Source organism: Ambystoma mexicanum, chromosome 8, assembly GCF_040938575.1.
Source record: "Ambystoma mexicanum isolate Mex_15411 chromosome 8, UKY_AmexF1_1, whole genome shotgun sequence".
Lineage (NCBI taxonomy): Eukaryota > Metazoa > Chordata > Amphibia > Caudata > Ambystomatidae > Ambystoma > Ambystoma mexicanum.
In genome coordinates this window covers 66,244,305-66,260,606 of record NC_090929.1, presented here as the reverse complement: position 1 = coordinate 66,260,606, position 16,302 = coordinate 66,244,305, and the positions used below count along the sequence as shown (strand labels likewise).

Below are 16,302 nucleotides of genomic sequence, written 5' to 3'. Positions count from 1 at the left end.
CAATTCTTTTTTCGCAGAAACATCCAATTGACAGTTTTCAGAAGGCATCCTTTCAACAGGCGCCCCATAAAGGGTGCACTGATTTTATTTTGCCTTTTTCTGATACTTCAGCTTGCAAACTTGGGCCTACATTTCTAGCAAATAGGCGATGTTGTGCCCACGTTTTGAGTAGTCTTTTGGAATGGTGCTCTTTCTTGAAACAGCCTTTAATTATTTCTCCAGTATGAAGGTCATTGCGGGATAGCCTTGCCTAGTACAGAGCTATATAGTTGGTATGCAGTGATTATAACGAATGGAAAATAACGAACAGCAATTTGATCTAAACATTTATAACGAAAACACATGTCGAATTTTTTTAAATATATATGTGAGGGGTGGGTTAAGGGGTTAAAACGGGTGGGGCGGGGTGGGTTTGGGGTGGCATTAGTTATGAAGCCAAAGGGGGCGGGGGTTAATCACAGGTAACCCTAGGAGTTTCTCATTCCATGCGTGCGAAAGCATGCCAGTACCATTTGTTTACATTTAAGGTAGAAAAGTCAAAACTACAACTCACAGAATAGAATATTGGATGACTCTCACACATAGAATGGGGAAACGTCATCTGTGCTAATGTACTCCTTATTGGCTGGGGCACAGGTAAGTCGCTTCTCTTGGTCCTCTAATTTTTGCACCACGTCTATAAGTTATGGGGATTGAATGTGATAGGACTGCTCCTGTCGGCGATGGTGGCCTGATGATTGGGAAGTGTCCATAATGCAAGGTGTCATCTTTGTGAAGTGCAGTGCTAAGAAATGTCTGAGCCCTACTTATAGCACATGCTCCCTCTCCTCATTACTAACTGAGCTCACCCGCGGGTCAGTGGAGAAATGGGACTTGAACGTGGGCACGTCTGACTCACAGTGCTTATTTGAAAGGCTTGGTGGTTACTTAGTGGAGGAAACCTGCAGGTTTCATTTTAGCTTCCTATTTCGGGATCCGTCAGAGATGATTCACTGAGAGCAGGCTTCAGTGTCATTCTAAAGTCCTTCTGCACCCTGGCGCAGAGGAGGTCGGAAAGGGACTTCTCATTTTGGAGTCTTATGGTCCGTCATCTCTCTCGCCCTCTGGAAGTCTCATGGCCGGTCTGTAGGCGATCCTGGGCATCGCCTTCCGGGAGCTGTTCCCGTGAGAGGCAGTACTCTGGAACTCCTCTCCTCCTCACTGGCAGTACTCGATCCCTATCTGTGGCCCTCTTCCATTCGCGCTGGATTTGGACCCTTCTTCAGTGTGGATTGTGCTAGTAATGGGTGCTTTTTAAATGGGCCGTTCTTTGCTGAGCAAGGCTCGGCTTACGCAGGCCGTATGAAGCAGGGCTTGTTGTGCAATGGGGAACGCGAGTGGAAATCCGAAGTCACTAAAATGGCTGGAGTCCTGCGTCTTCGAGCAAGGTAAGAGATCGAACCACAGCACAGCAAGGGTGGCTGTGCCCCTCGGCAGTAGATGAATGTACGTGCAGGTTATTGAGGCAGTTTTAGCCACGGTGGGTGTCTGATTTGCAGCAGCTGAAGCTATTATTGGCTTCGTGGATCCCTGGAACCTGTCGAGGCTGTCAAATCTAAATATCCCAGTGCTTCTGATTTTAGAATGCATTGCTTCTCTAGTAAAATCGGCTGTAATTTTCTGATGTGTGTGTCGATAATCCTCAGCCGGAGGCTATGATGTTATGGAGAGGGATCGCTCCCCTTATGCCAGTGTCTTTATTAATTGGACATGTATATTCGGGAGGTGTGACATTAGTTGAGCTTATTCTTACACGCCATGTTGTGTATAGCGGATATTCCACTCTTGAATACCCTCTCCGGGAGGCAGTTTCAAAGCCTGGGTCCTTAACATGCTCTCTGGACCTGGAATGCAGGCCCCCTAAAAGAGACTCTCAAGGTTATTCACTGTTGCTGAGACTCTGATCAAAGTAACTATGAAGACGGTAGTTGCTCGTACCGGAGCTATTTTCCTATATTAATCCGGTGGGCTGAGTCTACAATGTTGCAGGCTTGCAATAGTTTAAGTGAGAGCTGGGCGAGCCAGGTGAAACTCGGCAAGCAGCAGGGTCGAATTAAGTTTTAAACACATGCCGGTAAAAACCCCGCATTGAGACCCGTCTGCTCGGGAGAAAAAAACGTTTATGGAACCAAAATCTTTCCTGGTCCCTTAAGAACAGAATTTGAACACGTGTGGTGCAAAGTAAATACTGGGGGCCACAGCACGCTTTTAACCTGCTGAGTCATTTTGCCAGCATAGCCTTTGTTTGTGGTTTGTGTGTCTTTCTGCCCAAGTGAATTGCCCGACCGCATATTTGGCAATGCCCGGCCTTAGGAAGTGAGCCATGCAAATGCTTGAAAGACATTATAAATCTCACTTTGTATGCAGGTAAAACGCATAGGGCACACCCATAAAAGGTGCAATTATCGCAGCATTAAGCTGCTGCACTTTTAGCCGCCTCCTTCTACACGCACACAATGCATACACATGTTCATTTTCAATACACACCTTGTGCACCACATAATGTTTCACTTATTTTGTTTTCATATCTTCTCTTTTAAATCTCAGTTGCAAACTAAAATAATATTTAATGCATATTCAATGTCCTGACAACGTGACAACGCAAGACGCCAGGTATGGGTTTTGGATTGTGGGTGTGGGAAAGTGGAACAACCGCTGTGGGCTTTGTTTTGTAGGGGTGAAAAGGCAGAACAACCAGTATGTGTTTTGTGTTGTAGGGCTGAGGATGCAGGGCGCCAGGTTTGGGTTTTGTGTTGTAGGGGCCAGGATGCAGAACTAACCAGTATGGGTTTTGTGCTGTAGGGATGAGGATGTAGGACTCAAGGTGCAGGTTTTGTTTTGTGAGGATGCCGAGCCAGGATGCCAGGTACGTGTTTTTTCTTGTGGATGCATTGAGGCAGGTTGGCAGGTATGGATGGGTTTTGTATCGTGGAAATGGTGAGGCAGAACACCAGCTATGGGGTTTTGTGTTGTGGACGTTGGGAGGCAAGATAACACGTATGGTTTTGGGTTGTAGGCCTGGGGAAGCAGAACAGCAGGTATGGGTCTTGTGTTGTAGGGCTGAGAATGCAGAACAAGTATGGGTTTTATGTTGTGGGAGTGGGAATGCTGCACGCCAGGTATGGGCTTTGTTTTTTACGGGTGGATACAGAACAACCGGTATGTGTTTTGTGTTTTAGCGGCGACTGCAGGGCCCCATGTAAGGGTTTTGGTTTGTGGGAGGTGGGAGGCTGGACATCAGTTCTGCGTCCTTTGCTGGCTCGGCTTGTGCTTGGCTCTTGGAGAAATCGAGCGTAAAACCGAGACTTGGCTCAAGCTTGGCTCTGCCGCATCTAATTTTAGTCGGCCATTAAAGACCGTGCTCTGAGAAGAGGTGCAGAGCTTTAGTGCTTGTTCAGCTGCACGATGTTTGCACATATTTCGGGTGTTTAGAACATGACCTGCCATCCAATGCCATGTCTCGATAGTCAGTGTCCTGCCCTTGTCGCAATTGCTGAGGAGAACTTGAGGGACCAGTAGAGCTGTCCTGTCCGGGCCCTTGTGGCAGTGCCATTGGCTACTTGGTGGTGGACAGGGGTGTGCTTACCAAAGTTGTCCTTCTAGTCCATCCCCACTAATTAATTGGCTAGACACACTCAGATAGTTGACCCCGGTTTCTCGCCCTTCTCTTCTAGTTTCGTCCACATTTAATTTTGGGGCCAGTGAAAGTGCCCCTCTGCTTTTGGGGGAGGAGAAGTGGTGGAACTATCTGGTCATACAAATGTACTTGACCCTCAATTCTCCACATACACATAGCACGCCATTTCTTACTTGCCAAGAGTCAATTATTACTAGCCAATGGCTAGTGGCGAGTGCACATTTTGAGTCCGGCCTACAGCAGACTGGTGGAAGCAGTCCTACACGTAAGGGGTGTATTGGACACGTTTACTCCTCTAAAATTGACAAATACGCCCCAAAAATAAAAATGGGGAGTAAAATGATCTAAGCAAAAAATGGGAAGCGGACACATAAGAGCTTGTCCCCCTGCTTTCATCCACACGCCTCTATGGATATGTTTGTACCTGTTGTTGTACATGCAGTATCACTGGAAGAAACTGCTATTATTACTGCCTGATCCTAAGAGGTAAATATGCATGAATGTGTAAGGAAATGGCACAAAATCACATTTCGAATGGATTGTGTCCTCCCACGTATTCCTCATCTTGTGATAATTCATTTCGCCAGCTTCGCTGCATCGGAAACATTTTTTCGGCAGAGGGCGCTCTGCTCGAGGTCGTGGCGTCGAATGTCCCTCAACGGGCTCCGTACCGTGTCGACGTCACCAATGGTATAAATGGCTCGAGCCGCACCTGTTGGCTTCAGTTCCGTTTTTCCGATTGCTTCGCTCTCGTGAACGGCGCGCTTTGAGATTTTCTGTCAAGAAAATGTCTTCTTCATCGACCGCTTCGACTCCCAAAACTGGGTTTAAAAGTGTAATGACCGTGGATCGAAGATGTCCATCACCGATCCTCACTGTATCTGTTTGTGGTTTCTGGGCTCAGACCATCGAACCGGCGACTGTGGCTCCTGTCAGTCTATGACGGAGAAGGCCCTCCGTGAGAGGAAAAGTAAGTTAGCGGTGGGGCGGGAGGCGTCGAAGGGCTCTTCGAAAGCCTTCTCTAAAAAACATAAAAAATCAGCCGACTCTAAGGAATCGGAACGCCATAAAAAGCACTCGAAGAGATCCCGATCTCGTAGCAGGTCGAGACGATCTTCTTAGTCTTCCTCTAAAAAGCACAAAAGGAGACATGGATCTCTATCGTCCTATTCGTCAACAGAATTGGTTCGATGTCCGACTAAATCGGATTCCCCTTCAAAGTGGGGGAGCTTTAGAAAAAGAATGTTGCAGGTCTTTGAGAACGCGGCCTTAACCCCCTCGAAGAAACCTCAGAAAAGCCAGACCCCGGTCGCTCCTTTGGACGACGCAGGGAAATCGGGGAACTACAGCGGTTAAGCCTAGTAGTACCCATAGATCTCGAGTCGACAAGTCGTTGAGAAATCCTTGAGGATCGAGTGCCTCTCCGATTGCTCATAAGAAACAAAAATTGTCGAAGTCGGGTGCAACTTCGTCGACGCCATCGGCGCCGACTGCTCCGATAACGAAGCCTTGTCGAGTGTGTAGAAGGTTCCTTCGACTCCTTCGAAGACTCCCTCGAAGAAAACACTGATTCCAAGATGAGAGAAGGTTTACACCTTTACCAAGATCGGACTTCTTTAGGTCCATGTCTTCAATTTTTGAGGAATCTGGTTTAGATGATGAGGAGGTCATTCCTCTTGGAGTAAAATATGGGTCTAGACAAGTTCCAGAGGAACTGATAAATCCTGAGACAAAAATGAGAGATCTATCTGAAACTCTGCATTCTGCTAGTGGTGTGGACACATCACCCGAATTGGAGTTTGCTGCACCTTATCCTGCAAAACATGCAGACTCAGGGTATAGGAATTTGATGAGTAGGGTGATTGAGTATATGGGTTGGGGAAGAGCCTCCCCTACGTTTGAACAAGGCAATATGACGGATATTATAGTCCGAGGACCCCTGAAAGATCCAGTTCTCCCCTTTCATAGGGCATTGCAAAGAACAGTTGAGAAAAACCTGATAGAAACCTGCAGTAGACAGCAATCTCCCAAAAAAGTACAGAACTTCCACTTCTGACCCAGAATACCTGAGTAGACGCTCTACTCCAGAAAGCTTGGTTAGTCAGGCAGCTACTACATCCAGGCAGGCAGCATACCCAACCATACCTCCGGACAGGGAGGATAAAAAGGTTGATGCCTGGGCTCGTAAAGTTTTTACGTTGGGTAGCATGGCCTTGAAATCTACCAATGTGACCTGTACCCTGGCCAAGTTCACACATACCCTGTGGGAATGCATTTCGGCGGCGGCTGAGCATATTCCGGAAGGCGAGGAAAGGGAAGGCTTCCTGCATATAGTCAATGACGGTAAAGGGGCAATGGGGGAAGGCCTCCAGTCTGGACTGGATACTGCTGATAGTATTAGCAGGTCCATGGCATCAAGCACAATGCTTCGCAGATTTGTGTGGTTGAGAAAGTCGGGGTTTGCACCAGATATGCAGACCAGGCTTCTCAACATGCCCTTTGATGGCTCGAGGCTGTTTGGTAGTAAGGCTGATGAGAGCCTAGAAAAACTACAGACCTCGAAAGCGGCAGCAAAGTCCCTTAGTGCCTCCATGCGACAGCCTCAGAAACCCTATTGGGGCTCATCTTCCTGGAGGGGTCGTCCTTTTCGATACTACTCCTCTGTTGGTAGAGGAAAAAGACAGGCTTTTCAAAGGGGCAGAAGAAATGTCACTCGTGGTGGATGCGCAAAGACTACAAAGCCATCTTCAGGAACGGCATCCATGCCCTCAGCCGCTCCTGCAGCCGTCTTTTCATACAAAACACCTGTGGGAGGCAGAATCTCTCAGCATCTGGAAGAATGGCGAGGCATTACTTCAGATGCATGGGCACTGGAGACAGTAGCTCAAGGTTACTGCCTACCCTTCATAAAAAGACCTCAAGATCATCCACCAGGAGCCAGCTCTACCAAATTTCCAGATCCGCTCCTTTGGCAGGAAATTATAACCCTACTAGAGAAAGGTGCAATAGAACATGTACCTGTAGCGGAGAGGAACAAAGGCTGGTACTCCCCCCTAGTTTCTCATCCCCAAAAAGGACGGAGGATTGAGACCCATCTTGGACTTGAGAAAATTAAACAAATTCCTCAGGAAGGACAAGTTCAAGATGGTAACCCTTTCTCAGATCCTTCAGGCTCTCCAACTCCAAGACTGGTTGGTATCATTGGACCTTCAGGATGCTTATTTTCATGTGTCAATCCATCCCAAGCACAGAAAATACCTGAGGTTTGCAATTGGCGGTTCTCACTATCAGTTTTGAGTTCTGCCATTCGGGCTGACCTCTGCCCGAGGGTTTTCACCAAACTGATGGCGGTAGTGGCAGCGAGTCTCAGGAGAGGGGCGATTCACGTATACCCCTACCTGGACGACTGGCTAATCGGAGCACGTTCTCCAGAACAAGCTCAGGAACACCTGTCGATCAGCTGCCACTTCCTCCACAACCCGGGCTTCTCCCTCAATTTCAAGAAGTCCGACATGGTACCATCCTAACAACTCCAATTTATTGGAGCAGTCTTGGACACTTCCTCGGGGAAAGCCTCACCGCCCGAGGTGAGAGCTCTCCACATCCAGCAGATGGTAACAAAATTCCAAAAAGCCCAGCATCTACCGGCCTTCGATTTCCTGAGGTTGCTCGGCCTCATGGCATCCTGCATTTTTCTGGTGCCAGAGGCCAGATTGAGAATTAGATCCCTCCAATGGGCCCTCAGAACTCAGTGGACCGAATTCTCTGGGAATATGTCAGATCTTCTGCATGTCCCGAGCGCAGTTGCACAGGATCTATCATTGTGGGCTTGCAACAACATCCTCAAGGGAGAATCTTTTTGGCAACCATGGCCGGAGATAACAGTAGAGACGGACGCCTCACTCACGGGGTGGGGAGTACACACCAACGATCTGACAATCAGCAGACGTTGGTCTCCATCGGAGTCCAGACTACACATCAACCTTTTGGATCTGAGGGCAATCAGACTAGCTCTGAAGGCTTCCTGCCCTCCGTACAGAGGAAGAATGTCCTGACGGACAACAGATGTGGCCACGTACTACCTCAACAAAAGGGGAGGCGTAGGATCACTACCTCTGTGCAGAGAGGCGATGCAGCTCTGGTTCTGGGCAATACAAGAAGGAATCTCTCTATCGGCAGTTCACCTAGCCACAGAGCAGAACATGGCGGCAGACGCTCTGAGCATGCAGAGCACAGTCTCCCACGAGTGGGAGTTAGCTCAGAAAGTCCTTCTGGAGATCTTCGCCCTTTGGGGAACCCCTCAGGTGGATCTGTTTGCAACCTCAATAAACCGAAAGTGCGATCATTATTGCTCAAGTGAATTTCCCCCAAGAGGAACTTTAGGAGATGCATTCGTAGTGGACTGGGAACTTCCACTTCTGTATGCGTTTCCCCCAGTCCAGTCCCTGTGATTCCTCACTTAATCAGGAGGTTGAGAAATATCAGGAAAACCATGATCCTAATTGTCCCGGATTGGGCCAGGAGGACGTGGTACCCGGACCTTCTGCACATGTCCATCTGCCCTCCAATACATCTTCCACAAAGAGAGGATTTTCTCTCCCAAGAGTAAGGTCGGGTTCTCCATCCAGAGGTCAAAACGCTCAACCTTCATGCATGGTTTCTGAGAGGTTGAGATACAGGGATTGGGACCTTCCGGATGACGTAATGGAGATTTTGCTTTCGGCCAGGAGGCCAGCAACAAAATCTTTGTACCAGTGTCGTTGGAATAAATTCAGTAACTGGTGCAAGGATAGAGATGTGGACCCTTTCCAATGTAGCACACCAATGGTGCTTTCTTTCCGGTTACATCTAGCCAATCTGGGGCTCCAGATCGGAACAATCAAAGGATACCTTGCTGCGCTGTCCATTTTTAAGCGCTCCTCGGAAGAGGTTTCTTACTTTAAAATACCATTAATAATACAGTTCTTAAAAGGACTTACAAATGTATATCCACCAATACCATTTCATGTTCCAACCTGGGATTTGAATTTAGTTCTCAAATTCCTAACATGGATACCATTGCACCTCTGCACTCATGTCTATTGAGGCTTTTAACGCTAAAATCTGTCCTTCTTGTGGCATTAACATCAGCCCGCAGGGTTAGTGAACTACAGGCTCTCTCATGTAAACCTCCATACACCACTTTTTATAAAGACAAAGTGATTCTAAAAGTAAAACCATCTTCCTTGCCGAAAGTAGTTTCCGACTTCCATTTTTCACAGAAGATTGTTTTACCAACATTCTATCCTCCTCATTTGGGAAAAGAAGAGGAGAGGTTACATAGACTGGACCCCAAGAGGGCTCTCAGTTTTTACATAGCAAGAATGTCAAAATTATGTCAAGAGGACCAACTTTTTGTGGGATACACAGGTCGTAAATTGGGGTTAGCGGTGACAAAACAAACCATATCCCGCTGGATTATTCTAGCCATATTGTAATGCTATAGATTAGCAGGAAAAGACCCACTGGATGGGCTACGTGCTCACTCCATAAGGGGAATGGCTACTTCTGCGGCTTTGAAGAGGAGAGTCCCTGCAAAAGATATTTGCTCAGCTGCAACATGGGCATCAATGCATACCTTCATCAAGCATTACTGCTTAGATGCCTCTTCCTCCAATGAGGGACTTTTTGCCAGAGCAGTACTTCACTCTGTACATGAAAACAAAAACTAGCACTCCCACCTCCAAATTGGTCACTGCTATGGGAATCTATCACAAGATGAGGAATACGTGGGAGGACACAATCCAATCGAAGAACAAGTTACTTACCAACTGTAATGTTCTTTCGACTGGATGTTCCTCCCACGTATTCCTCATCGACCCTCCCAGCCTATCCCGCAGCATAGTTTATATTTTCTTACAATTTCCTCTCACGATGGGCCTATCAGTCACAGCAATACGCCTAGATGTTCCACGAGTATTTCCTCGAAAAAACAGAACTGAAGCCAACGGGCGCGGCTCGAGCCATTTATACCATCGGTGACATCGACACGATACGGAGCCCGTCGAGGCACATTCGACGCCACGACCTCTGGCGAAATTTGTTTTCCGATGCAGTGAAGCTGGCGAAACAAATTATCACAAGATGGGGAATACGTGGGAGGAACATCCAGTCGAAAGAACGTTATAGTTGGTAAGTAACTTGTTCTTCTCGCTTATAAAATACTCCCATTGGGAATGGGACTTAACTTTTACTTTCAAGAAATCATTTTACTCTCGAATAGGGAGTAAAATAATCACACTTCGAAATCTTATCTGGAGCACGAGGGGCAGCTTTTACCCTGGCTCCATATGGCAAGGTTCTCGCTGTGAAAACACCTGGACCAGTACTCGTCACTACCCCACAGGTGCTCGCACGCTGTGTTGGAACTGAAGAGTTGCCAATGTGCCAAATAGCAGCCAGCCATTTGAAGCCCTGGCAATCTGTACCAAGGCAGCAGGTGGACACAATGATTCCGTAGCCCGATAAATCAACAAGGATAGCCTATTACGGATAACCAGTGCCATGGCCTTGGTAGTTTGACCTCAACCAGATCCCTATAAAAGGCTGCATCTGACTCACTGGTCTTCAAACTGGGGGGCTGCCCCCCATCCCGCCTAGAGGGGCCTGAAGGGTGTCTAGGGCGGGGGGGCCCTTCAGCCTCTTTGAAAGGGTATTAAGATGGCTGTTTCGAATATAAAAAAGGATTATTGTGACTGCTTTTAATAGAAAATATAAGCAGTAGAAAATCAGCTTCTATTTTAAAGTGCCTAGGGCCCCCAGCACATCTTTGGGTACCCTGGGGGAGCCAGCCCCAAATTCGGGGGGGCCTAGAAACAATATTTGAACACGAGGAAAGGCTTGGTATGAAAAGGTTTCAATACCCCCTAACTGGACAAGGTGTCTATTACCTGGAACCGATAGAGACAGCAGGGCGTAGGAAGAGAGAGGCATAATGTGGGAATCCGCAAAAGACAGAAAGGCAACCTTTGCAGGTTATGCCGCATGATCACCTGTTATAGCTGAGGTAGCACAGGGCCTGGTAAATCTACAGAGCCAGATGGACCTGGTACTCGTGAGGAAAAGATTCACCAAGGGTGACATGCCACCCAACGGTGAGAAAATCTGGATTGGCTGAGGGAGTGAGTGAGCACGATATGCCTAAAGTTATAGTGAGCTGGTACTACATGCCTGGTTCGGTCTGAAGTAAGCTGGGCTACATACCCCTTGAGAAATAACATAGGCTACTTGCACGTATTGATACTGGCCACCATATCTTTGGAAATATGCTACCTGCCCTATAAGCGAGCCTGACTCTAGAACAATGAAACCTGCGTGCATTGTGACTACCCTTGACTTGTCAAGAAGTGCGATAACCCTGCGACACAGTTTAGACACGCAAGAAGTGAGCAGATTGCTGGAACCCCCAGTGTCCTGAAACATATAGAGCTGCGTAACCCTGCAACCAGGGGGAGGCAAGTATCTCGGCCTGATGCACTATTTTTATTTAGGTTTTTCAGAGAGAACAACACTTCTTTGCTTTGCACAGAAACCCATGGGATCTATAGATGTTTATGCCACTATCTATCTTGACGAGAATAAGGCCTTTTGAATCCTCTCGCATGTTGCATGTTGTGCTGGTCGCACACGGCACGTAGGAATGCAAAGACTCTCCTTACATTTCCAACTTTTGGTTAATTTGCAACATCTTTGAGTGCAACTAAGATTTGTTCCATGGCCGGTTTAAAGTAACATTTCCGGGCTAGAGGATGGATGCCCAGTCTGTCCATCTAGCAATGCCTCTGGCCAAATCGCTTACATATGTTATGTTATGTTACTTTGCATTTATATAGCGCCTTATGTACCATTGGTATGGTCTGAAGGCGCTGGTAGGTTGAACGCCCTTGGGAACCGAAAGTTCAAGTCAGTAGAGAAAGTAGAGAGAGTCAAAGGTGCGTGTGAGCACCGGATATGTGTTCAGCTGGTGTGGCATTCGTGAAGTAGCTGCTTCTTAGCGTTGGGTGTGGTGGTTGAGGGGTCAAGAGTATGCGTTCGTTCTGGCAGGATTTATCCAGACTGATTGTGGCTGCGTTAGGCCTGAGGAGAACGCCTGGCTGGGGGGGTGTAAACCCCCAGCAGTGTTAAGTTAGTGATGGGGAGTATGAGGCAGATGTTGGTATGAGAACAGCTAAACCGAATGGTGTCATAGTATCGCTGTGTTCTATTTGAGTGGTGGTGTAAAGAAAAGAGTAAGCGTGGAGATGTGAATATGGTGGTTTACTGTAGGTGCTTGAGATCGCGCCCACTCCAATAGTTCCATGAACTTCATCCGTTCCATGTACTCGGCTGTTCCGTGCATTACGACCGTTTCAAGCACTCAGACAGTTCCTTTCAATGCTCTTTCCGACGTTCCATGTCCTCCAAACCATTCCATGTACGTCACACCATTCTGTGCGCTCCCATCTGTTCCATGCACTCCCATCCGTTCCATGCACTCCCATCCGTTCCATGCACTCCCATCCGTTCCATGCACTCCCATCCGTTCAACCATTTCTTCAACCATTTTACGCACTACTCCTTTCCTTCGTTCTACCCAAGTTATCCTTTCTCCATGCATCATCCATACACATACGTCATCTTCACACTGCTCTTTCGATTCGTTCTACCCATGTTATCCTTGCTCCATGCATCATCCATCCACATACGTCATCTTCACACGTTCCATTCACTTAACTAATTGCACCCATTTCACTCGTTCCATCCACTTCACTAGTTCCGCCCACTTCGCTGGTTCCAAGCACATCACCCGTTCATTCACCTACTTCATCCGTTCATCCGTTCTACCATTTCACCCGTTCCATCCACTTCACCCATTCTACATTAGTTCACCCGTTCCATCCACATACTTCACGCGTTCCAACCACACCCCTTCACGCGTTCCAACCACACCCCTTCACGCGTTCCAACCACACCTCTTCACGCGTTCCAACCACACCCCTTCACGTGTTCCGTCCAGATACTTCACCTGTTCCGTCCAGATACTTCACCTGTTCCGTCCAGATACTTCACCCGTTCCAACCACACCCCTTCCAACCACACCCCTTCACCCGTTCCATCCAGATACTTCACCCGATATAGGGCATCCACTTCACCCACTCACCTGATATAGGGCAGACTTTCTAGACTTTGGCACAGTGACATTATTAGGGACACTGTCAAATCCTGCTATGCCAGAGTGGTGGTGTTATATACACTTCTAGAATCAACTTTGTACCGAGAGGATATTAGGCACACTTCTAAAATCAGCCAAGGCACGCTAATAGGCACACTTCTAAGTACAAACAGGGCACGCTATCAGGCACACTTTATAAATTCAACCAGGGCACGCTATTAGGCACCCTTCTAAAGTCAACCAGGGCACGCTATTAGGCACCCTTCTAAAGTCAACCAGGATATGTTAATAGGCACACTTCTAAATTCAACTTTGCACAGAGAGGATATTGGGCGCAAATTCAACCAAGGTACGCTAATAGGCAATTAGGAAATTAGACACAGTTATAAATTCAACCAGGGCACGCTATTAGGCACACTCCTAAATTCACCTTTACACAGAGAGGAAATTAAACACAGTTCTAAATTCAACCAGGGCACTCTATTAGGCACACTTCTAAAATCAACCAGGGCATGCTATTAGGCACACTTCTATTTGCAGTTAAACTATACATGGAAGAGATTACAACGGTTTAGCTTTCGGCAGATGACTGGTAGGGTAGTATGGCGGAAGTAGTTGCTTCAGTCCTCTCCCTTGCCACACTTACTTATTGTTGGCTTCTTGCTCCTCCTGCGGATACCTACAGCTATGATCTGGAGCCGTCTCATTGGAGCCGTCCTTTGCCTTGGGGTCCTTAGCCGATGGGGCTGCACGGGCAGAGGGCTGCCCTGGGAAGGTCGGTAATGGCCTAGGTAAGATGGTTGTGGGACCAATCGGGGCACAGTGGCAATGGCCTAGCCCTACATTCCAAATATGGGGAATTGAATCTGAGAGAACGTGTTTGTGATACAGTTTCATATGGGACGATTACGGAAATTAAAAGTGAGCAAATATCACTTAGATGTCACTCTCAACCTATAGCTCTGTATGCCAGAGAAGGCTCGGGACGGCCCAGGCCAAAACGGGGGCTATAGCCCAACCCTCATTTAAGGGTGGTGCTAGCCCAAGCCATGGGTTGACCTACAAACCCCACGGTGGCTCCCCACCTGCCCTGTTTACTTGAAGGTTTACCACGCCTTCCTCTAGGTAAAGTTTTCCCCCAAAAAGCTGAAGGCAGGCTTAAGCGCATTCACACGTACTGCTGGCTAACTTCTGTTTTACCACAATGCCACTCGCACAACTAAAGATCATTTCCTGGTTGAGGTATGGAGTGGTGTTGACTTGGGACCAGTAGTTTGCAAAGTAAGTGTGCTGTTCCACTCGCTGCAGGTTCCGAAGACTGCCACCATGCAGCAGCTCGCTTTCCCCTCCCTGCACCCTGTGCTAGTCAGGGCAATCCTAGTTCTTCCCTGCAGACACCCCCATTTCCCCCACCACTATCCGATTCTTCCTCCACCTGCTCCCTGCCCCACCACCATAACGACGTCCTGGCACCATCATTGTACCCTACCACATCCCACCTGCATCGGTCTGGGCTAATGGAACTGGGTCGAGAGGTGGTGACAACTTCCATTTCAACACAGACTGGTGTGTCCCCGCCCCCTGGACATTCTCTGCCCTTTCATGCTCCATTGAACGTACACTACTTCCCCCACCCTCCATGGTGTGTAACTAATTAACAGACGTACAGGAAGTTACAGTGTGTAAGTCAAGAGACAAAAAACTTTGTGGTGGGCAGTATGCGAATGGTAACTATTTATATACGGTTGGAGAAACAATATAATGTTGTAAACCACGAGTGTGGCTTTTTTTCATAACATAAGTTGCAACTGAATCCCGCCTAAGAACTCACAATTTTGGCAGATACGTTGGTGAGATTAAGTGATTTGCCACGTGCATTAATTGGTGAATCTGGGATTTGTGCCTAATCTCAGATTTTATCACGCATCTTCCTAGCACAAGGTCTGATTTTTACGAAGATTTGTAAGGTGCTTTGCAAAATATTCCATCCCATGCTTTATGCTGTGCTTTGCCTGGCGTGGCTCGTGTTTGGCCCCCAGAGCCAGGCCAGCCCTCTGGCTTGGTCCTGCCCATGAATTCCCTGGCTACCCCGGCTCTGTCTCAACCTGTGGGAGCAGGAAAGGGAGAGCGTTTATAGTGAGCTTTCCTGCCCATCTTGAATTGTAGGGCCCTGGATATGCTACATTTCTCAGGTTGTGGTCTATGAAGTCGTTCTAGTTTCAGGTTGGTTTTTATATTCTTCTCCACTGCAGACTGGTAACCCCAGCAATCTGATGTTGCACATTCTAAGTCATGGTTTCCACCAGGGTAGAAAATGGGCAGAGCTACGGTAAAGTTTGTCATGCCGGAGCGCAGTGCCGTCCCGAGCTCCTATGGCCAGTGCAACAGAATACGGAACATATGGACTTAAAGGGCACGGGCATGTAAGCAGGGGCATAGGGGCACACGCAGGCATACTCATAGCTATAACCCTAAATATAGAGATGGAATGAGGACCCCTTTTTGTCGCACTCAGCAATATTTTCCCACCGCAATGCTCCTGACCTGCTGCATAAGGCAGAAGCACAGATATCGTAGTAACCCCCAGGACAGGAAGTTAGGGTCACAGCAAGGTGCCAAAAGGTTTTGGCCGGCATGTGACAAACAGGGAAAATCCGGAAGGAAGGTAACAAAAGAAGAAAGAGAAAACACACCCAAGTTGGGTTTCGTCAGCGTCAGCCGGCCGGCGTGGGCAGCAAAGCTCACGATCAAATGCATGGCCTTAGGGCACAATATGAAGGTGACGAACGGAGAGCGCAGCAAGTGGAGGAGGCACCCCGATAACCGGGGCAGGGGCCTTCCTCCTGGACGCTCTCTCGCCCCTCCCCCCCAGGGGCAGGGGAGAGGGCGGCAAAGGAGCCAGAGGAGAGGGCGACAAGAGCCCGGGAAAGCCCGCGAAGGGCAACAAAGGAAGGAGGCGGGGCTTGGGACATAAAAGCGGCGGGCGCCCGGTGCAGGGGCACTTGCAGCTCTTCCAGCAGCTGGGCGCCCGCCAAAAGTGGAGGACTTCGTTTTCGGTTGCTGTTTGTGAGTCTGTGATCCCGCGATGCTGTGGCTGCAGGAGTGCCTTTTTTCGACCCAGAAAGACGAAGAGTGGCGATGTTGGGGCGATTTCCAGTGAAGGAGTGGAATGGTGTTCCAGCAAGGAGATTTCCAGTGAAGGAGTGGATGGTGTTCCAGCTAGGAGTATGCGTCGGGTAAGGAGCGGGGTGGATATAGCGCCATATATGCGCTGTTGTCGCTTCAGAAGTAGCTGGGTGCGCTCTCCGTATTAATAGGAGAGTAAGGGAACGGGTCGGCGATCGAGGTTAGGTGGGTTGCTGCAGGGGTTTAAGTTTTAGCACTTAGCCAGGCTGTGGCACAGTCAGTAGATGTTCTGACTTGCACTTAAGAGGTT

The 16,302-nt window shown here is 48.3% G+C and overlaps 1 protein-coding gene across 1 annotated transcript in view; it reads left to right on the top strand.

Annotated features, from left to right (window-relative positions):
* Positions 1 to 1,154: 1,154 nt before the first annotated feature.
* The window catches only part of RAPGEF1 (Rap guanine nucleotide exchange factor 1), a 740,344-nt gene continuing 725,196 nt past the window's right edge, over positions 1,155 to 16,302 (top strand). Inside the window, exon 1 of the mRNA XM_069609296.1 lies at positions 1,155 to 1,427. Within this exon, the coding sequence (XP_069465397.1) occupies positions 1,364 to 1,427 (64 nt within the window). The 5' untranslated portion in view covers positions 1,155 to 1,363. The remainder of the gene's footprint in view (positions 1,428 to 16,302) is intronic.